General features: G+C 34.5%; 1 protein-coding gene across 16 annotated transcripts in view; it reads left to right on the plus strand.

Annotated features, from left to right (window-relative positions):
* Window positions 1-23,224, plus strand: part of ATM (Serine/Threonine-kinase ATM-like protein) — a 69,034-nt gene that overhangs the window by 24,375 nt on the left and 21,435 nt on the right. For 8 of the 16 annotated variants that reach the window (XM_089765905.1, XM_022911410.2, XM_089765903.1 and 5 more), the window contains 26 exons: window positions 481-637; window positions 761-807; window positions 884-947; window positions 1,194-1,268; window positions 1,827-1,946; window positions 2,214-2,399; window positions 3,399-3,520; window positions 3,614-3,683; window positions 3,784-3,911; window positions 11,020-11,161; window positions 11,246-11,386; window positions 11,601-11,699; window positions 11,811-11,857; window positions 12,125-12,317; window positions 12,407-12,628; window positions 13,209-13,280; window positions 14,257-14,326; window positions 16,301-16,418; window positions 16,839-16,962; window positions 18,605-18,748; window positions 19,429-19,536; window positions 20,620-20,667; window positions 20,777-20,881; window positions 21,113-21,199; window positions 21,810-22,124; window positions 22,252-22,367. In XM_089765905.1, the coding sequence (XP_089622031.1) occupies window positions 481-637; window positions 761-807; window positions 884-947; window positions 1,194-1,268; window positions 1,827-1,946; window positions 2,214-2,399; window positions 3,399-3,520; window positions 3,614-3,683; window positions 3,784-3,911; window positions 11,020-11,161; window positions 11,246-11,386; window positions 11,601-11,699; window positions 11,811-11,857; window positions 12,125-12,317; window positions 12,407-12,628; window positions 13,209-13,280; window positions 14,257-14,326; window positions 16,301-16,418; window positions 16,839-16,962; window positions 18,605-18,748; window positions 19,429-19,536; window positions 20,620-20,667; window positions 20,777-20,881; window positions 21,113-21,199; window positions 21,810-22,124; window positions 22,252-22,367 (3,120 nt within the window). Of the gene's footprint in view, window positions 1-480; window positions 638-760; window positions 808-883; window positions 948-1,193; window positions 1,269-1,826; window positions 1,947-2,213; window positions 2,400-3,398; window positions 3,521-3,613; window positions 3,684-3,783; window positions 3,912-11,019; window positions 11,162-11,245; window positions 11,387-11,600; window positions 11,700-11,810; window positions 12,023-12,124; window positions 12,318-12,406; window positions 12,629-13,208; window positions 13,281-14,256; window positions 14,327-16,291; window positions 16,419-16,838; window positions 16,963-18,604; window positions 18,749-19,428; window positions 19,537-20,619; window positions 20,668-20,776; window positions 20,882-21,112; window positions 21,200-21,809; window positions 22,125-22,251; window positions 22,368-23,224 lie in introns of all 16 variants that reach the window. The other 8 variants (XM_022911400.2, XM_089765901.1, XM_089765900.1 and 5 more) reach the window with 7 other exon arrangements.

Here is a 23,224-nt window from a genome sequence, read left to right on the forward strand (position 1 = left end):
TTGTATTCTAGAGTTCTTTTGCCCCAAAATTGATATCAGTACAAATTTTCCATTTGAAGATATGGGGTTGTTTATGATGGAGCAAAGGCTTGATAAAGTTTCAAGTTGACTAGACTTGTTCTCTGGAATCTACTAATAAAGGAATGCTGTTTAAAACTCTGTCTTTTGAAGCATCTTTGTGCCATTCTGAATATTAGCATTACCGTAAAAAAGTAATTTTTTTATGTAAATTAATTAAAAGGAAAAAATTTTCCCACACACTTTCGAGTTCTATCTTATATTATGATCTATCAAGCAATTAGTGCAAAGGGTATGTTTGTCTCATTGTATTTTATAATTTTAATTAAAACATACTATTATATATAGGTTTTCTGGTTCTCTTCAATCTATCTTTCCCTTATTGTTAAATGTATAAAAGTTATCCTTACTAATAAAAAATTAGCACGTCAAATCTTAACACTTCCTTGATTGTCTTTGCAGTTCCAACTTTGGCATGGAGTTGGTGTATTACTCCAAAGAAAAACTTGTTACAGCTAGGGAAGTCCTTGCCGCTGGTCCACAGCCTCGCTCAAAAGTTGAAACTGTCATTATTACCCTTATGCAGCTTGCTTTGCATAGTGAGAAAATTGAATTAGAGGTGTGATTTGTGATTTTGGTCTGTTACCATAACACTTGCACTGGTTGAACCATCTATATAGGATTGAATAGGTTAAATGTGCAATTTAGAAAGACTTAATGTTTGTATTCATTTAATATGCAGGCTGTTTTCATGATGTGTGCAGTTTCTGCCATTGATTCTTGTCAGAGGTACAATATTCTACCTTTATTGCAATTTTTACTAATCATACTTTTGTTCCTTTGACTGGTAATCCTTTTGCTGCAGGGAATTAGTAACTGCAGCATTTGATAATCTATCGAGAAAGCTACAGTATATTTCAAGAATGAAGGTGAAGAATTCTCCTTCCTTTTGATGAATTATGATTGTTCACATGAAACGGTGATAACTGCGATTTATATTCCCTGAGGTTTTAGCCCTTGCAAACACCTCTTTGATGGACCCCGTTTCATTTAAAGTATTTCAGTGGAAAGATTTATTAGGGTTTTATCTGGGGTTTGTTTACTAGAAGTTATTGAATTACGCACTATCTGGACCTTCGTTTGTCTTTAACTTTTCATAAATTTTTCCTCTGCAGTACTTGGAAGAACTTATTGGATCTATTCTATTCTGCTGGGTTGCTTGTGGTGTCAGCATAGCTGCTCTTGTTGAGGTAACTTACCTGTTAGCTTCTTATTGGATTCTGTTCTGATGTAACAAGACACAATAAGTGGTGCCTTTTGTATTGAATCAAGTTTGTGTGTTGTATTGGTTTGTTGTTTTAGCAGCATTTACTCTTTTAGACACTGTCCGTTTAAAAAATCTTTAAAATATTCAAAGCAATAGTTTTTATGTTATTTAAAAATGTTACTAAATGTTACTCGGTCAGCCTGGTTTGAGTTTTCTCTCTCTCTCTCTTATCATGTATGTTAATGCTGATAAGCTATAAAAGTTGCTGACTGATTTGAAGTTTCATCCTTTCAAATAATTCGTCCAGTTGCATGGCTAAATCAGTTACATTGCTTTTGTGTTGTAAACCTAGCTAATATCTTGCTATTAGGATTACTTTATTTGCTTTAAATTATTAAACTCGAAAAGCGTGTTGTGGATTTTATTTGCTTATATTCATTTTTTTTCATATATAATAATGATTCTCTTCCATTTTTTTTTCACTTCTTTTTTTCTTTCTGAATCTAAATCTTCTCTGATCACTGGTAGCTATTTTTTGCAGATACGACAACTTTTTGTATCAGATACTGAACCTAGTTATTTCTTGCAATATTGTTTCCGTTGGCTTCTTCCAGCTCTACTTATCCATGAGAACAACTCTAACCTCAATTGGGTTGCTAAGGTAGGAGCGAATTCCTTGTCCCATCATCTTTCTGGTTTGAGTAAATAAAGACCTTTTAATGATTATGCTTACATCTAAGTAGAAATCTTAGGGAAATGTCACTAATATTTTCTTCTTGTTAGCTAGAAATTAAGGCTTATAGATGCTCCCTTGTGGGGTCAATCTGGTTGTGTTTCATTTTATAGATACTGGTCTCTTAATGTCATCTATTCTCTTTTCTACTTACACACTATATTTTGTTTTGCTGACATGTTTAGTTTATTTCAGATTGCAGGGCAACCTTTGTCTGTTATTGTTATGGATCATTTTGTGCCAATTTTTTCAGTTTGTATGACACTGTATTGCAGTAAGAGCTCTGGTTTTGAGAAGGGAACAATGGTGCTTCAGAATTCTATTTTGCATTTGGCTGAGATTTCTGAGAATGAAAGAGATAAACTTATCAAGAAAAATATGGTAAGTTACTTGTTGGTTTATGATAAATCCAATGGTTTGAGTGTGATGACAAAATTAGGTGGAGAACTTTTCTAAGTTGGTTTTGGCATATGACTACATTCCTCTGTGAAGGATCATTTCAATTTTTTTTTTCTTAGTTTCATAAACTGTGTTACAGAAGTAATATGTATGCATCAGTAATGTTTTCTCTAGATTTTCTTGAAACCTAATGATGATTCATTGTACAAGCTGATTGATTACCATAGCAAAAATTTAAGCTTTCAATCTAGCAATTGATAAAAGGTGGACAGGACCAACTTGATTACATGGCCACAACAAATTGAAAACTTACTTGATGTGGGATAACACCCTTTAACGCTCATCTGCATATATTGGTCTAACAGTGACAATTGAAACCCAAATGGGTTTACCATGTGGACAGTGGATACCGAGTAAACAACAATTAACATAACAAATAGGCAACAAGCAACCCTGGCTGTGATACCATGCCAAGCACTCAAAGTAAAACAAACTGATAATGAGTGGAGAGTTCCAACTTGAATAGAAGGCAATGATAAACTGCAACCACAAGTGATGTAGGATAATGCCACTTGAGACAACTGAATCTTGGAGAGTACTCTTCTATGAAAGGATAATGGTATGGTAATGGTTTAAGTGTATTTGACTTTTTTTCTAGGAGAGTTTATAAGTAGCATATACATTATATGTTTTGAGGACTTCAAAGAGCATTTTCAAATGCGGATCAATTAAGTTACATTCATTTGGACAGTATTTTCCAAGAGTGTTGGCATCTGATTCAAACACTTAGTGGATGTAGCTCCATTTATTATACACATAGCATTTGAATCATGCATCCATTTATGCAGAGTTCCACTTAAATGGAGCCTTAGTTATCATAAATGATTTTATATTTATGGACATAGATTTTATAATTGTGTTTGATCAGGACCACATCAACTCTAATGTTTGCCTTTTTTTCCCTTGTTTATGCATTTGTAGGTGTCTATCGTCGGCCATATTCTTTCTCTTGCATCCTGTGCATCAGATCCTTTAATTCCTTTTTTCTCCAGGGATACTGTTGCATGCGCAATTCAAACAGTAGTTGATGGATTCTTGGAAATGTGTGTTACCTTCAGTTTGCTTTTTATTTATTATGCATTATGGTAACTTTTCTATGTTTTATGAAAATTTTTTTTCTCCATTGACTCGTGTAGGGATGATTGCTGTGCAAGTAGTAGTGTTATTGACAAGATTAACATTTTTCGCCCGAACAGAGCTTTCATGGTGATGTTGCACTCTCTTATAATAAGGATACTATTTAAGGATCTTCCAACAAATGGTCTTTAATTTCTGTCATTTTCTCACATTTATTGTGATTTTGCAGTTTATCATAGAAATGCATTACAAAATTGCGGCGGCAATTCATCACAGGCATAGATGTCATCGGTTAGCTTCAGTAGAGGTGCTTATAATTATTCTTGGACATAGAGCTGCCCTTTCAAGTACTTCTAAGTGAGTTGCAATCAGACTTCATGACTTAATCAAAGTTATGCATGTGCATGTTCAATTAGAAGAATTACGAAGTTCCATTTTATTTATAATAATTGATGACTGTGTTTAGTTGTGATATTGTAGCGTATAAGAGTGAGCTATAGAAACAAGAATGAAGATCACATTAGGAGTAGGATGGAAGTGGGGGACAAGTTTGTGTGGAATTCCCTTTTTTTGGTAAACTATTGCATATCACCAAAGTAAATATTCGATGTTTGGTTAATTGTGGATTGAGGATGTGTCTTAATTTTTAGGGTAAAATGCACCATTGGTCGCGCAACTATGCTCTTGTTTTTAAAATGGTCATATAACTATTAAAATTTTCGATTGAGTCACTAAAGTTTGAAGAAGTGTTTTTTTGGTCACCTAGTTGTCTCTAACGGCTTGCTGATGTGGTAATGTCACATCAATTGTTGGGTGCCATGTTGCATTGCATTGTCATCTTATATGCAACTTAGCATTGTTGACATAGCATTATATAAAAAATTTTGCTGAAGTGGCAATGCAACGTGGCACCTGACAGCTAACTTGTCATTGCCATGTCAGCACCTCGTTAGAGACTAATGGTTGGGTGACCAAAAAAAAAAAACTTATTCGAACTTTAGTGACTAAATTGAAATAGTTTAGTGACCATCTTGTAATGTTTGGGTGAGAAAAAAAAAAAAAACTTGAACTTAAGTGACTAAATTAAAAATTTTAATAGTTTAGTGACCATTTTAAAAACATAATTGAGTTACTAGTGCTGTAATTTACCTTAATTTTTATGTTTTTTTTTCTTTTCTTTTCTGGACATGTAACTTTATCTTTGGATTTAAAGTGAAATACTTGTAGAAAACTTAGAGAGCAATTGTCTTTTTCTCTTATTATATTTCTAGAATGAAGGAGTACATCGAAATAAATAGGAACAGTGATGCTCATTATTAGGAAACAGCTTACATGAAACATAAAACAAAGATAATAAAAGGAAAGAGAATTATTCTATTCTAAAATGGAAATAAATCCCTAAAAACTTGACAATTAGAATAGTTGACTAAATCAGAGGAATAAATGAGAAATATTCCCAAGATAAATTAGGAAACTGAGCTGCACTAATGTAGGAGAATTGGATTTCTGCACTCCTCCTTTAATTGGGTTATGAATGTTAATCATACCCAGCTTGGATTTCATTCTGTCAAAAATGCTTCTAGGAAAAGCTTTAGTAAGAACATATGCAATTTGAGAACTTTTACGGATATAGGCTAGTTTGACCTACCCATTTTCTATCTTTTCCTTTGTGAAATGTTGGTCCAGCTCTATATGTTTGGTCCTATCATGATAAACAGGATTTTTGGCAATACTTATAGTAGCCTTATTGCCACAAAACAATGTTATAGATGTCGCAGTCTGAACTTTTAAGTCTCCAAGTAACCTCATTAGCCAAATTCCTTCACAAATGCCATGGGACATTGCTCTAAACTCAGCCTCAGCACTGGTCCTAGCTACAACAGCTTGCTTTTTACTTCGCCAAATGACCAAATTGCCCCAAACATAAGTGCAATATCCAGTAGTGGACCTTTTATCTCTTACTGATCTAGCCCAGTCAGCATCCATGTACACCTTGACTACCCTGTCCATTGACTTCTTGAAGTCTAGACCTTCACCGGGACTTTTCTTTTAAGTACTGTAGGATGCGATGAATAGCCTTGAGGTACTCCTTGGTTGGATTATTTATGTATCTACTCACCATCCTCAATGCAAACCCGATGTTAGGTCTTGTGCGGGAGAGGTAAATAGGTTTCCCAACTAGTCTGTATCGCCCTTTGTTCGCGAGAGAGCTTCCATATTCACTTCCAATTTTATTAGTTGAGTCCATGGGTGTATTGACAGTTTTGCATCCAATCATGCTGGTTTCTTTAAGTAGATCAAGTGCATTGACATTCCATTCTTAGACCGAGCCACTTCCATCCCAAGGAAATATTTAAGGAACCCCTAGTCTTTTATTTCAAACTCCTTTGCAAGTAGTTTCTTCAAATCATCTATTCCTTGTGGTCTTTGGTTATTATGATATTCTCCACATAAACAATAAGAACGACTCTTTTTCCTTCAGTAGTGAACTTGACATAGTATAGTCAGATTGCATTGAAGGAATCGACACCTTTTCACTGCCTTGGTCAGCTGCTCAAACCAAGCTAGAGTAGATTGTTTAAGTCCATACAAAGATTTCCGGAGTTTGCACACTTTGCCAATGTTGTTTTGCCCTTCAAAACCAGGGGGAATTTCCATGTAGACAGCTTCCTCCGAGTCACCATTTAAGAATGCATTCTTGATGTCAAGTTCTTGGAGAGGCCTATCCAAGTTGGCTGCTAGTGACAATAGAACTCTGATTGAATTGAGTTTGGCTATTGGAGCAAATGTCTCCTCATAGTCTACCCTGTAGGATTGAATGAACCCCTTTGCAACAAGTCTAGCAAAGGTCTCTTGGTAGTCTACCCCATAGGTCTGTGTATAGCCTTTTGCAGCTAACCTTGCTTTATATTCCATCTGCTTTAAACTTCACAGTATAAACCCACTTGCAGCCAACTGTTCTCTTGCCTTTAGGACGTGAGACAATGTCCCACATCTTATTATTTTCCATAGCCCTCATCTCTTCCCTCATCGCACATGTCCAATTTTTGTCTCCTAAAGCTTCTTGTACTGTTTTTAGAATTTCAAATGAGTTCAAGGTAGAGAGAAAGCTTTTGTGTCGTATGGAGAGATGGTGTGAGGAAATAAAGCTGGATATGGGGTGTTGGTTGCACTTTCGTCTCCCTTTTCTCAAGGCTATGGTCTCTAGGATAGGCTGGTTATCACATGAAACAGAATCATTAGGTTCAAAAACAGGTATATTTAAAGTGCCTTCATTACCTGTGTTCAAGTTAGGCTCATGGATCTGTTTTGATACTTGTGAGGGCTTTACTCTCCTTGAATATTGTTGTAGCTGCTTCACGGGAGCTTCTGAAAGTTGGTTTTTTGGATCCACACTAGGTTCAAAGCTCTGTAAGTTTGAACACTCTACAGGAATGGTCTCGGTTTCATCTGCTGAAGCTGTAACTTCTACTGTAATGGTCTCAGTTTCATCTGCTGAGGTTGGATTGGTCTCGGTTTCGATGTTTTCAGCAGTTACTGTAGGTTTGACATTTGAATTTTCATCAGAAGAGGGAAATGAGAAACTTTCCAGAAAAAATCTAGAACCTGACCACACATCTTCCTTGACTATGTTCTCCTCCTAAAGATGAGTAGGAAGGGGCTTGTAGAATGGTTCACTTTCTTGGAATGTAACATCCATGGATACAAAGATTCGATAGGTAGAAGGATAATGATTTTGCATGAGGATCTAACTTGGACTGGTTGGTTTTGTGAATGTGTAAGTAGGCTATGCAACCAAAAACTTTTGGGGAAAGACTTTGAAGGGAGACAGAATCAGGAAAGTGCTTGAATAGGGTGGACAAATGGCTCTTATTTCTCAAAACTTTTGAAGGAAGTCGATTGATGACATGAGCAGCTGTAAGGACTGCTTCACCCCAAAGAAATTTTGGGACATCTGACTGAAATAACAGGGCACGAGTTACTTCTAAAAGGTGGTGATTTTTTTGCTCAACAACCCCATTTTGTTGGGGTGTGTCAACATAGGATGACTCATGAATGATACCCTCCTTTTTAAAAAATAAGGAAAGAGTTTGATTAAAATAATCTCTGGCATTGACAGATCAGATTCTTTTGATTTGTTCCCCAAATTGCGTAGAAATCATTTTGTGGAATTGAGGAAAGATGGTACTAAGTTCTGATTTTTCTTTCATGAGAAACAACTAAGTTGTGGGAGTGGAATCATCAATAAAAGAGACAAACCACCATGCCCTATTAACATTAGGAAATTTTGAAGGATCCCAATTATCAGAGTGGATTAGAAGGAAAGGTTTATTGCTCTTTATTGATTTTGTAGGAAAAGAAACACAATGTTTTGCAAATTGATAAACATCACAATGAAAATCAGTAATAGGAACATTTTCAAACAAAGAAGGAAACATAGACTTTAACAAAAGAAAAGGGGGATGTCCAAGGCGCAGATGATATGCCCAAACTTGAGATTTATTTGAAGAATCTGAAAAAAAAAAAAAGAAGGTGGTTGATAAGAGGTGGGTTGGTAGTCTAGTCCATAGCTTTGCAAGTCTTCCAGGTAGTACAACCCATCACGTTCTCTAGCAAATTCAATTGTCTTCCTCGAGACTAGGTCATGAAAAACACAATGAGAAGGGAAAAAAGTTATTTTACAACAAAATTCTTTGGTAATCTTATGAATGGAAATGAGATTAGTGGACAATTTAGGGATATGTAGGACATTTTAAAGGGAAATTAAAGGTGTTAAGTGAATACTTCCCTGGCAGAAAATAACAATAGGCGGTCCATCTGCTTCTCTAATTTTTTTATTTCCAAAGGTGGATTTATAAGATTAAAAATTAGTGGCATTATAGGTCATGTGATCGGTTGCATTGGAATCAACAACCCATGAACTCAAATGTGCAGTACTTGAAGCTTTAGAAGTTTCAGTTAAGAGACACGTACTGACTTGGGCAAGAGAGCAAGAACTTGAAGATTTTTCGAGTGATTCTAGAAGGCACCTTAGCTTTTCCATCTCCTCCTGATTAAATTCCTTGAACTCTTCCTTGTTTTGAGCCCCTGTTTCCAGATTTGCCTCTTCCTTGGTGAGGTTGGCTTGGCCTTGTGTGTGACCCTTAAAACACCCAATTCAAGCCAAAACTTATGCCTTACCGTGTAGTTTGAAACAGATATCTCAAGTATGGTGTGGTTTGTTACAGTACGAACACCACAGCCCTTCTCTGTTACACTTTTTTCAAGTCTAGCCAAGTATTGTCACCTGACTTATTTCCCTTATTTCCTCCATCTCCAATCTTTTGAGATACCATAGCAGTAGCTTCAAATGTAAGGGGTTCCAGTATAACTCTTCATCGACTCTCTTTAGCTCAAACGATAGAAAAAATTTGACAGTCTTGGACTGGGTCCTTGCCAAGAATCTGCACTCTGATTTGATCATACTCAGCATTCAAACTTGCTAGGAATTCAAACACTCTATCGTGCTCCAAAAACTCCTGGAATATCTGAATGTCTTCATTATTTTTCATCTTCAGGTTGCAGTAGTGATCAATTTCCAGCCATAAACCTGTCATCTTATTGTAGTATTTAGTGATGGATGTGTTTCCTTGTTTGGTGGAAGCAACCTGCACCTTTAGTTCATAGATTAGTGCAATATCCTTCTTCTTAGAATAGGTCTGTTGTAGTGTTTCCTATATGACTTGCAGTAGAGAGAAACATCAGATTCCGACTAATCCCTAGTTTCATAGAGTTCCACAACCACAACATAATAATAGAATCTTCTGCATCCCATGTCTTAAAACCTGGGTCTTTAAAGCTTGGGCCATCACTGGTCAGGTGATCTATTTTCCCTCGCCCCTTGAGGAAGGTTTGGACAATTTGACTCCATTGTAGATAATTTGTTCCATCAAGACAATAAGATGGATTCATACTTTGTAATAAATTGTTTGAACCGATCAAGTGATGATCATTCACATTGGACAGCGAAACAGCAGTAGGTTCACCCGTAGCCACAGATGGCATATCAGGTAAAGAGCCAGTGGAGGTTGTTGACATCTTCAGGTCAATTGTTTTTTTTAAGGAAAGGAGATATTGCAATGAAGGCAAGAAGAAGGAAGAAAGATATAAGGCAATTAAGGCCACAACAAAAGAAAAAAAAAATTCCTAGACGAAGGGCTTTGATACCATGTAGAAATTCTGTGTAAAATTCCTTCTTGTATAATTTACAAGAGAGCTGTATGATATACATAGACAGAGGACAAAACTCTAATTACAGGAAAGTATCTATCTAAAGAAAAACAAATAAAGTAAATAAATGAAAATAAAGGGCAATCAAATCAAATCAAGTCAAAGGATCAAATCCCTAATTTCTAGCTATTTGAAATAGGAAACTTAGGAATAATTTTAGGAATCTTAACAAGTAGGTCTCCCTTGCTGCGTCCCAGATCTCCTTTGTTGTCTTGTAGTACATAAAATTTTCACTGGTTTCATTTGTCATGGAATTTATTAGTTAAGACATCACCATGCTATTCTCTAGCATCCAAACTTTGAAAGTAGGGTCATTTTTTCAAGGAGTTCCTGCAGCTCCAGTGAGATAATCTTCCTTGTGTTTTCTGCAAACAAGCATCATCACTGACTGTGACCAGTGAATGAAGTTTTGGTCATTGAGTTCATGTCCGGTGATCTGAAGGATTGGTCCTTCAGAAGCACTGGGAACAGCAGTGGAAGTTGTTCCTCCATGTGTCGGCGTGACCTCTGAGAAGAGTTCTAACTCCTATTTGCCATGATGGAAACTTGTGTAGCTACAGTCTAATGGTTCTGGTTGACTTGCTTTGATACCGTGTAGAAAACTTGGAGAACAATTGTGTTTTTCTCTTATTATATTTCTAGAATAAAGGTGTACATCGAAAACTTACATGAAACAAAAAACAAAGATAATAAAAGGAAAGAATTATTCTATTCTAAAATAGAAACAAATCCTTAAAAACTTAACAAGTAGAATAGTTGACTAAATCAGAGGAATAAATGAGAAATATTCCTAAGATAAATTAGGAAACCAAGCTGCACTAATGTAGGAGAATCTGATTTCTATAATACCTTACTAGAATTATTATGTTGAGTTGATTGCCATTTTAGGTTGTTTGGACAAATGCTTTTTACCTTTTAGATTATTGCCTTGTTTCCCATATTTCTATTTGTTTGTTTAAAGTGTCCTCCCCTCAGAGTTACATTGCAGAATAGTTGTGCACTTGCTCAAATGCAATTTAAAAATAACTGAGCTTATTGGTGATTTTTTGGTGCTTGGCTTTTCAGAAATGTCTTTGAGGTTGTGGAAGAATTTCAGTCTGTAATATGTACTAATTTGAGCTTGTATAGTTATTATTTAAACTCCTGTCCTGTAGTTACTTGAATCCTCATATGAATCGTTTCTGAGTTAGTGCAGTTATCTTTTCAATTTGATCGGGCAATTTATTGGTTGTCATGCTTTACAAGATCAATGCTGTCGTATAATTTCTGCCTTACTCAAAACTTTTAAAAGCAACCCATCTAAGGAAATTGTTGGTGTGCTTGGTGAACAACTCCAGGTATTTTATTTTCTGAACCCTTTAAAGCTTACGATATATTAACTTGGTGAATAATCTCTGTTCTCAATTCATTTTCTTTTGCAGTTTTTGGTATCAAAGTTAGTAGCGTGTTGCATTCCTCTTGAAGCTGATGGGCAACCTTCTGCATCTGTATCATCTCAAGTTTTATCTTTGCTCCTTGAGCTAACTGTGGATTCGGATCCATTGCTTTATGATTATATAAGAGTATGTTTGTTTGGCTTCTTACTGTGGAGTGGAGTTTCTTGTAATTGTACTTTAATTGGACTTTTGTGCTTAGAAGTTTTCCAGATGCATATGTGATATTGTTTTGTATGATATCTTTGCTAAGTGAAGAGAAGAGGCAGACAGTTTAATGGTTCTCTTTTGAACTTCTGGAAGCTATATGCTTTATCTTATATATGGAGTTATCCTATTTCAGGAATTGGAACCCTTTCCTGAAATAGATATTTTTGAAGGAATAAGAAACTTCCACCAGGATTTGTGCCGAGCGTACTCTCCAAGAGACCATTTATTGAAGGTAAGACTGAATTCAAATTAAATTATTTGTATTATTGTATGACTGGATAGTTTCTCACTATAGTTTTCATGTTCTTCTTCTCCTTTTTTTTTTTTTTTTGCTTGTTTACAGTTTGTGAAGAGATCTTGCTACCTTCCGCCGAGGTTACTTTCATGGAGGTGGTTGTCCTTTCAAAACGGACATTTCTATGTTCTTGGTTTTTCAAATGGAAGCTTATATAAGTACCTTTTGGTAGTTAAGTTAGCATGGAGATGCAAAAAAGAAAGAAACCTCTTAATACTAAAGCACTCAGTCGAATTTTGGATGTTAGACTTTATAAATTGGTTGTTTTCAAAACTTTTAAAGTTGTTGTACTCTAAATTGAGAATGGAATTTTGTGATCTTATGCTGCTGCTAAGATGCTTCATGTTTCTTGGCCCTTGTAGTCTACAAGCACTGCACAAGAAGCTACTTGCAGGGGAAACATTTCAGGCGGGAAAGAGTGCTAAAGAACTTGTGGATGATACATATTGGTATGGTGACAGTGAAATTGTCCATGCAGTTTGGACACTTGTTCGCATGTGTTCCTCTGATGACACAAGCATGATTAGAGGATTGGTGTCTGATTTCATATCCAGGGTATTTATATTAGATTTGCTTGCACCTTCATTATCTGATGCTTTGTGTCAGAGTTTACAAGATTTTCCCCTACTTGATTGTGGTTGTAGGTTGGCATTGGAGATCCACACTCTGTTGTTTTTCATCTACCTGGAGACTCTAACAATATGCATGTTTGTGGACCCATTAGTCATAGTGGTTCTTCTGAAATAATTTTTTCTATGGATACTGGCATATCTGAAGAACTTCTAATTGCACTTTTGAAAGTTTTGAAGAAATACTTAATGGATGATTCTGTTAAAATAGTTGATATAACATCACAAACTCTTCAGGTGAGTCCATACAGATCTGTTTGCCTCCTTATGGTAAAGTTTACCATTTTTAAGTCCAATTAAATGGCTTTCTTTTCTTTCTTTTTTTATTAGTGAGCATATTTTTTTTGACTAGGTAAGCAGTAATGACAACATAAATGTTATAAACTCGGTATGTTGCCTATAAAAATAATTTAAATCTTAACAGAGTGAAAATTATGTCTTTTGTTACTTGAGAATATTAACTGCCAATGCACTTATAGACTATGACTAAAAGTAATTTTTGAGTGGATAAGATCAGTGAAAGGTGTGTGGCCTTGTTAAGATAGTAAAATCCTTGGTGATGGTGAGTTCATTAAAATGATTGTCTTGGGCCTAATTCTCAAAAAGTAGTTGCATCTCTTATTTTGCCATTTTTTTTTTTGTGGGAATGAATCACTCTGACTTATTATCTTTCCTCTCATATTTGGTTTTCTGCTTTCGTTAATAATATTTTATGTTCTCTCTCTCTCTCTTTGTCAAAATGTTACTTTAAACTTCTTTGATAGTAAAAAGAGAATCTTGTTGATTTCTTTTCCGGCATCCTTCCCTTCCCCTATAGGGAATACTGTCAACTGAAAGGGGTCAAAAAGCTATGTTATCATTTGATTCTTATGAAAGATCTCTGATTGAAGTAAGTATTCTATTCTTTTTTTTCTTTTTTGTTTGCTAATTATGCTGTTTAATTCTAACATTATAAGTTCCTTAAAATTATGATTGAGGATAGGAGGAACATGTTTAATTCTAACATTATAAGTTCCTTAAAATTATGATTTGGAATCTTATCATTGCAGTGTTTCCACATGGATGGATGACTTCTATAAGATTTCCATCTACATTAGTTTTATTCTCTTTTTTAGGTTGAATATGGCATGTCTTATATGGTTGAAAGTTTTGTCCAAGTTGAAAATTCTGTCAGATTAGAATGTTGTTCTTTTTTGACATTGTGTAATCCCTAAGCTACTGTGAACAACCTCCCTGCCCCATCTAACTCCACCTGGCTGGATGAGGATGTATGGACTTGAATCTGATCTGTATCTCCTATGTCTCCTAGTTAAATAGTGGTACCCAGTATTTAATTAGGAGGCAATGGAAAATGCTGCTGAGCCAAGCTCGGTTGGCTTCTGTGAGATATGATTTGTGAAATTGCTTTTGTTACAATGCATGTAGATTGAATATTTGCATGTCTTAGATACTGCACGATATATAGATGTTACCGTTGTGCATAATTTAGCTGGAATAGAATAACGGAAGCATCATGCACAACTGAAGCATGCTTAAGTCAGATGTATGACATATATGGTCACATGTGGCTGAGTCAGATAGAAATGATGCTGCATCTGAATGGAATCTGATTTTGCCTTCTTGCACAGTGATGGAATCGCACTTGTTGATGTATATTTAGGAAAAAAAGGTTTAGCACAGGTTTTGAATGCTCACAATGCTTCCTATATTGCATATCTGTTGTACCTAACTGGCTGCTGCTAATAATCTCTTGCTAATTATGATATGTCCCTTTCATTATCCTGATAAGTATATTTTATTTGATGAAAATTTTATTTAGATCTTCCTCTCTCATAGGTTCAAGTAATGATCTTCCTCTCTTGCAGGTTCATTCTAAGGGCATTAACTTTGAGTTGGTGGAAAAGTTGTTGATGGATCTAGAAAGGAAGTTTAAAGGTAGTGCATTGCTAAATGAATGAAGATTGTTTCTTTCTGTTAAAAAATTTTATGTGGGCTTTGCATGTTGAATAGATCTTGTCTCGTAGGTTTTATTATTATTATTATTATTATTATTATTATTATTATTATTTGGCTATATTTTAGATTTTCTTAGACATGAAGAAATTAATTATTTTGTCATCAGTGTAAACTTTTATTTGGGGGTATTGGGTGATTAATGATCACTTTTCCAAAATGAAAACAAACTTTCTTTTTTCATCAAGATAAGTAAAGAAATCTCTAGAATAAAACTATTTTATTCTATATATATTTTTTATTACAGTGCTAAAATTGCATGAAAATATATAAGCTAAAGACTGAATATTCTCATTTTTAAAACCCAAGATTTTCATGCATTAAAATAGCTAATCAAAGGAGTAATTTACTCTTTACACCTAATAGGAAAATATCTAATGGATTCAGTGTAATTACCGAAATCACTTCTTATTCTAAAAAGACTTAACTAAAATAGATAAAGTCAACTAATCAAGTAATAATGAAGATTAGATTTCCACACTCTCCCTCAAGCTTGGTGGTAGATGTCAATCATGGCCAGCTTAGACTTCAGATTCTCAAAGTTGTTTCGAGAGAAAGCCTTAGTATGTCTGCAGTTTGGAGGCATGTGGGAGCATGAATTAATCTAACAATTCCTTCCTCTATCTTCTCTTTGATGAAGTGACGATCAATCTCCACATGTTTAGTCCTATCATGATAAATGTGATTCTTTGATATACTTATGACAGTTTTGTTGTTGCAGAATATCTTTACGGATTCTTCTGCAAAGACTTTTAACTCCCTTAGCAATCTTTTCAGCCAAATTCCCTTACATATACCATGAGACATAGCTTTAAACTTAGCTTCCGTGCTACTTCTAACCACCTCAGGTTGCTTCTTGCTTCGCCAAGTAACCAAAATTTCCCACACATAGGTACAATAACCAATAGTTGATTTTTGGTCAATAACGGATCCAGCCCAATTAGCATCAGTGTAAATTTCAACTTTTCGGCGTGAGGTCTTAAAAAATAATCCTTTTCCAGGACTCTTCTTTAGGTACTATAAGATTTGACACATAGCCCTCAAGTGTTCCTCAATAGGGTTGTTCATGAATTTGATTTCTCTAGTTTTACACTCAATGCACTAAAAAATTATCTTGTTGTGCTAAAGAACATGTTTGAATAGGAGTGGTAATGTTTTGCGGTGATTGAGAAATGCTAGCTCCAGGGTTCGAGGTAACCTCCAACGCTGGGCTCTCCTCTCCGCTGGCCATGTTGGACTCCGAGTGAAAATTTTCAAGGGTTTAGATCGTGCTCTGATACCATGAAGAAATCTCTAGAACAAAACTATTTTATTCTTCTATATATATATATTTTTATTACAATGCTAGAATTGCATGAAAATATATAGGCTAAAGACTGAATATTCTCAGCTTTAAAACCCAAGATTTTCATGCATTAAAATGGCTAATCAAATGAGTAATTTACTCTCTACACATAATAGGAAAATATCTAATGGATTTGGTGTAATTACCCAAATCACTTCGTATTCTAAAAAGACTTAACTAAAATAGATAAAGTCAATTAATCAAGTAATAATGAAGATTAGATTTTCACAAGAAGTGTTATTAACAGGAAAAAACGAGTGTAATTATAAAGAAAACAATTAGGGGAGTATGCATTAGGTCAGGTAGATCGAAAATCATGCTATTAATATGTTTCTGGTTAAGAGTAGGACAGATACATTATTATGCCTTGTAGGGACCTAGCATTTGTGGTGCCTTCTGTTATCTTTAGCTCAAACTACTATGTCCAATTTTTTTAGACCATTTTGCTTGATTTTGCTTTCCAGGATAAATAATATAAATTTGCTTTTGGTTTCCTATATCTATGTTCTTTAGCCATTAAATGTCTAATGATTCATTCTAAGTTATTACAGCTGAAGACATTTTTCTGGAGAAGTCTACCACTTGGGTGACGCATGGTAAAACATTTGAAATGTGGATATGTCCACTTGTTTACTCATTGGTTGGCTACTGCAATGATGTGATCCTAAGGTACTGTTTTCTTGTATCTAGAGAAATGTTTTATGATACGTTTAGGAATATGCATTTAAGATATTTGGATTATAAAATCTAAATATATGGTTGGGGAATGGTTTAAAAATGTAGAATTTGATTTTGACCCGCTAGGACTTTTAAAAGGGTCCACATGTAGGGTTTCAAATTACTTTTTAGGTATGCATTTGTCTGATTGAGCCCAATTAAAATCTTCTTTCTTCCCAAATCTAAGATTGTTTTAAATCTTTTTCAAATCCTATGTTTATCCAAACAAAGGATTTTAAATTCATGAATTATATATCAAAGGGTTTGAAAATCTTAAAATTGATCCAAATTTATCATTATAATCCATAATTCTGATTTTATTCTCTTGCTTGTGTGCTTGAATTTTCATTTGCTTAAGGTGCTATGTTTCAGATTATGTCAGGATATTGTACTGCTGAAACCTGAGGTTGCTGAGCTTCTGTTGCCCAGTATTGTTGTCAATTTAGCTGGAAGAAAGGATATTGATGTGGATATTCAGAAGTTGATTTCTTGTCAGGTTTCATATTAAAGTTTTAACAGAAGTTTTTCTTAAACGAGATTGATTTTTACTAGTTTTCCTTTTTGCTTTTTGTGGAAAAATGAGAGTATATTGAAAAACTTGTATATTGAATCATACAAACACCATAGATTTAAATACAACTAACTAGAGAGTAAACTAGGAAACTAAATATTCCTAAATCTAATCCCTATAATCAAGGAATTGTCTATCCTGATATTCTGTCCTTAATTCTAGATATACAAATTCTCAATTTTAGGGATGCAGATATATACGGATTACAATCAGCAGATTACAAAATACAATCACTTGTAACTAAATGTTTTCCCACAATTTTTTTTTTTTTTATGCCAGGGTTTTCCTTTCTGCTTGGCTCGTACCTTTTTACTGCATGTTATTGTATATTTTCTATATTTCATGTATTTGCTTTTCTAATTCATTCTGTCATTTTTGGGGAGGCAATAGCTCAAAGAGCTGATTAGAGTAATAGAGTATGAAGAATCTGTACACTTCTTTGGAGAGACCATTAGAGTATGAAGTAGGCATGCTATGTTTCTATCTAGTAAAAAATAAATAAAAAATATGAGAACAACAAGGCTATGCATGATATGCTATCCTTAGTTCTCAATACTCAAGCTCAAGCATTTTGATGCTGTTATTTATAATAGTGGATGAGTTATTACAAAAGCAAATTAAGGCTTAGTTTGGTATTGTTGTTGAAGTTGGAAAAAGCTTGGGTTGGAAAAAAGTGCTTTTGAAATTGCAGTGAGAAAAAGTGCGGTTAAGAGTTTTAAGTGTTTGGTATTGGTGTTAAATGGAGCTGTGATGAATTAAAATGTCCAAAAAGATGTGCATGGAATAATAAAATATCAGAGATATATGGATAAAAAGTTAATTTTAGTCACAAGCTACTGTTTTTGACTAAAAAACACCTTTTACGTTGCTGCCAGGACACTAATTTTTTCTTATTCAAAATCCAACATTATTACCCGTTTGGCATTGATGTAAGGGTGAAACATGGTTTTTAGGCCAAAAGCCTGTTCTCACCTTAATGCCAAATGGGGCCTGAAGGTGTCAAGTAAAACCAGTTTGAGTAATGTGGCATCTTTTAACAGCAAGATGAACACAAGATGAAAGCCTTTTGCATATGCTTTGCCAGAGGCGCAGTTATAATTCATTGGATTTTCATGAGGACTAGGAAACATGAGTTATACAGAATAAATGGCAATTAGATGAAGTGTCATTGGATGCTAAAGTATGATATAGATGGATGCTTGTAACTTGAATGCATGAGATATAGCTTTTCTCTGTGCAATTGGCTGATCATCATTCATCACTGATGAAAATAAACTACAGGACTATTTTGCTGCTTTCATTTTGTTTCTATGCTATCTTTCAGTTATAAATTTCCACTGACAGTGTCTGACTCTTGATTCTGTTGCATATAGCCCATTAAATTCTTTCAGTTTTAGTTATGATTTTACTGATACTCTATGTTGTAATGGTTTCTAAATTGACCTTAGATTAGTATTAGTTGTTAATGCTGGTATTATGATGTCTTTGGATCTTTTTTGCCTAAGTTGCAATGTATGAACTTAGTTGTAAACAAGAAGTTGGACCTTTTGCTTTGTTTAATGTGCAGGTTCAGGAGCATATATTTGTGGAGTCTAATAAGTTGATAAAGTCTATTCAAGTTTGGCTTAATGCCCTTAATGAACTTCGATTTTGTTATGTTCTGGAAAGATCTTCAGGGCCATTAAAAAAGGAAAAAAAGGAAAGTTCTAAGGTGCATGTATCAGATTTCCTCTTTGGTTGTTTGGATGTGATGCATGCTATGCTTTTGTTGCCTCAGTTACATGAAATTAGATAGAATTAGTGAATAACGTAATTTACTTTTATTTGTATTATTTATAATTATTTCTATACTGCTTCATTCAAGATATTGTTATGGTAGCTTTTTTACTTGTCTAATCTACAGTTGATGAGGGCTGAGAGGGATAGTTTCTTATGCTTGATGGAAAGTCCTAGATTGAAAAACATTGTCACAAAACTTTTAGTTTTCTGTAAAGAGTCAAAAACATGTGTAATTATTTGATCATATATTAATTTAAGAATTTGTATCATTCATTGTTTAGTTGTGGATCCTGTAAGACCAGTTTAGGAGGGTGTGAATTTTGGTACATAACTGCCACTAAGAGTCAAATCTGAGCAGCCGTGGTTGCAAGTGAAGTTTTTTTTACTTCATACACACGAGATTATCCAATAGCATATCTGTACTCAAATGTAAATGACCCATCAATATATGACATTTTAGTGCTGGTCAACATTAGTGGTTTGGTTGGCCAAAATAAAAACATTAGTGGTTGGGGACCTATTAAATTCTTCAATTTATGGCAATTTATCTTATGTTTGCATGCTTACCAATGCTATCTATAATCTAATGTGAGTTTTGTGATGATTTTGCAGCATGCTAAGCCCTCTAGTTATAGCTCAAGATCCCTTTTCTCCATGAAAACTAGGGATTCAGCAGCTACATTGAGTGCAATGGCCATGTCAACGTCTTCATGGAACAAGGTTTTCTTTCTACTTTATAATGTGCACAAACATATAATGAATACATTTGATGCCCTAGCACTTTGAGTAGATCCAAATACAACATGGAGAATTACCTGATTAGTGAGTCATTTTGTTCAGTTCCTGCTTGTGTAAAACTTGTATATAATTCAACTCTATTAGGTTCTGTTTATGGAAAGAACCGTGTCTTGTAACCTTGGGCATCTTGAAAGGGAATTAATAATTTTCTATTTGGCTTAATAAAATATAAGTTTGATCTAAGAAGTGGTGCACAAGCGTTAAATATTACTTGAACTTGTTCATTGTTGCATGCTTCGTACTGAAATTTTCGTTCATATATGTGATCATTGCTAAGTTCTGGTAGTGGATGTTATGGGTAGTGCTAATGGAAATGTTTACTAAGAGCAATATACTAATGTTTTTGTTTATTATTGAAAGGGATGGTTAGCTAGAAGTTTACTCCGGTGGAGGAGAAGCATTTCACTGGTAATGCATGTGGTGAGAGAGAGAGAGAGAGAGAGAGAGAGTTTAGACCTTATTTTTAGCTTTGGATTTCATTTAACTAGTTGGAAAAGGAGAAAATTGGTACTCAATTGGAAAAATATTAGAACTTATTTGTGGTAATACTTAATAGTGTTTCTGGGAGCTCATTAAAATCAAGAAGGAAGGACATAAAAGTGGAACTTTTTAGCTTTCTTGTCTGGATCTATTTTTTGCTTTTTCCCTCTATTGGTGATGTTAAATAGCTTCTACTTAGTCCTACCTGAGTGTGCATCAGCTGCTATCATTACTCAAAGTTTGAAGATCGTTATATTCACACGTAAGGAGTATTGATTTGTTGAGAGGTCCAAACGGAGATTGATAAGCAGACAATAGAACTCAGTTAAGGTGCTTCGAATGCACATCATTGTGATTTAAGGGCAGTTGTTACTCTACCTAGAGTTGATTGTGGAAATTGTTTGCTCACTTGACCATAAGTTGCTGGGGCCTCTAATTCTAGAATCCGGATGTGTTTGGTTTATTTTAGCCTTGCTTTGTTGCTCCCTTGATTTTTCATTTTGAGATGATGTATTATTTGGCCAGGTGTATTGGCTTTCTATTGATTATCTCGTTGCTGCTAGGTCAGCGATTGTGAGTATCTGAACCTTCACACTCCGTTTCCTTTTAATGGTTTCCATTTGTTTTTATGCATTTTGGAATTATATTTACTTTTCTCTGACAGAACGTTTATGTTTTATAGATTTGTGGCTCGTACTTTACATCCATGATGTATGTGGAGTATTGGTGTGAAGAACATTTTCATAGCCTCACCCTTGGGAACCCTGATTTTTCCAATCTTGAGATGGTAACTCATGGAGAAAGTCTGTGCTTTATGTTTTTAAACTTGAAAATAAGACACTAACAAAGCATATATGCTGCAAAGCTTAGGTCTGTTTCTGGCAGTTATTTGTAGAACAGTACAAAGAACAATGGAACTCATAGAGTCAATTTTCTATTTGGTTCGTGTTTCTCTTATTTAGCTGCCATGGGTCAATACCTTTTCTAACCATTCCGCTTTTATTGTCATTCCCTGCAGTTACCACAGCACATTGAAATTCTTATCTTGGCAATCACTCAAATCAATGAACCGGACAGCTTATATGGGATTATCCAGTCACACACAGTTAGTCTACATAGTCCATAGGCTGCTCAATTAGTTCGTATGATTTTTTTCTACGTAGTCCATGCAGTGCTCAATTAGTTCCTATGATTTGTTTCTAGCTTTCTGTTCGATGTATATTGTATAATTCATATCCTGTGTGATGGTTTTTGCATCTAATTTTTGTATGCTTACACTATGCTTAGCAAATTAGATTAGTCAAACTACATAGGATATGTCTAGATTTGTAACATGTCTTAATGTTATTTGTCCATTTTGTGAAAAATTATGTTGGAAACTAATTGCTTAGTGAAGTTTTCTGGAATATTATGAATAAAAGTGAATCAAATTTGTGTATCAGACCAACTAACCTTTTGCCAACTTACTCTAGAAAATTTCTTCTCTGACTTTGTTTTTGACGTGGAGAAAATTTTTTGAATTGTAGTGTTTGTCAACTCAATTTTAGGAAATTTCCTGTGGTATGCATCCTCATAAGAAGAGTCTAAATGATGTTGAGTTTATAAATTTGTTGTTTGCATATACATTTAGAAAAATTGTTAGCCTAAAAGTTGTCTAAACCCTCTTGGTTTTTTTTTTCTTTTTTTTTTTTTTTGTTTGGATTTTGCTTTAATAGCTGACCTCCCAAATAATTACCTTCGAGCATGAAGGAAACTGGAACAAGGCCCTTGAATATTATGACTTACAAGTGCGCTTGGAAGCCACAGCTCATGTGGATGGCAGTTCTAGAACTTTGTCATTGGCAGAGATCCAATCGTTATCTCATTCTTCCCTTTCCACATTGGAAGATGAGACAAACAGGAAACCTTACAAAGGGCTGATTAGATCTTTGCAGCAAATTGGTTGTAGGCATGTGCTGGATCTGTATTGCCAGGGATTAACTTCTGGGAGGGGTCAGTTTCAGCAGGATTTAGAGTTCACAGAATTGCAGGTTTATAACGATATTATCTAGTTTGTCTCCCTTTGTTTGGATGGTTGATTAACTATGTATTTGCTCTCTGTCTGGATGTAATCTTTTCTTACTCTTTCCCACTCTTTGTCTGAGCAAATATTTGCAGTATGAGGCCGCTTGGCGTGCAGGAAACTGGGATTTCTCTTTACTTTATACAGGAGCGAGTTCTCATTCTACAGGTCAACATCCTAAAACTCATCATTTCAACGAAAATTTGCATAGGTAACTAACAGTTTCCTTTTGAATATTTTTCTTTTTCCAAATTGGATTCATAAATTCTATACCGATATTGTTTTTACATCTAGATACAAGATCTGGATGCATTGTTAGTGGAGATACATTTTCTGTACTCAAACTTTGTTTTCTTTCTTTTCTGAATTATTGAGTTCTGTTTTTTCTGAAGATATAAAATGAACAATTCTTGATTGATCAAAAACTTTTCATATGAATATTTGGGATATATCATTGAGTACAATGATTTAAAGGTCCATAAAGGAATTATTAATTTCACTAAATAATATTATTTAAAGGAGACTGAATGAGATGAAAGTAAACTTAATAAACTTTTTGATGACTACTCCTTAGCTTTAGAGACCTTAACAAAAGCCAAGTTTTAAGCATGAGCATCTGAGAATGTTTGCCAACAGGTTTACATGAATATGATGGTTTGAGTGATTCACCTTGACAAAAAACAGAACCAAAAGAAAAAAAAAAGGGTAAAAGTGGGCTAATATGGAAAAAGAAAAAGGAGTAAAGGGGTACATTACTTTTTTGATAGGCTTTTACACTGAGTAGTTGGTTGAAGTTCTTTTTAAATGTATCATATTAACATTGAAATTAGTTCTCTTTCTTTTTCTTTTTCTTTTTTCTGGTTAATATGGTAGAAGAAAGCAAAAGGCAAGTAAACTTGTTGATGCCTTGATATTTTATAGGTATATTGACATGTTACTACTAATAGATATTTAATACAGAGTCAGCTGATTTTATTTAAAAAAAAAAAAAAAAAGAAAACACTGCTAGCTGATCTGTATCACGTTGGAGAAGCTGCAGCCCTATATATCTGAGTTGCTAGGTTGAGG

This window comes from Durio zibethinus, chromosome 9 (assembly GCF_047325235.1).
Source record: "Durio zibethinus cultivar Kanyao isolate XHJ-2024 chromosome 9, ASM4732523v1, whole genome shotgun sequence".
Taxonomy (NCBI): Eukaryota; Viridiplantae; Streptophyta; class Magnoliopsida; order Malvales; family Malvaceae; genus Durio; species Durio zibethinus.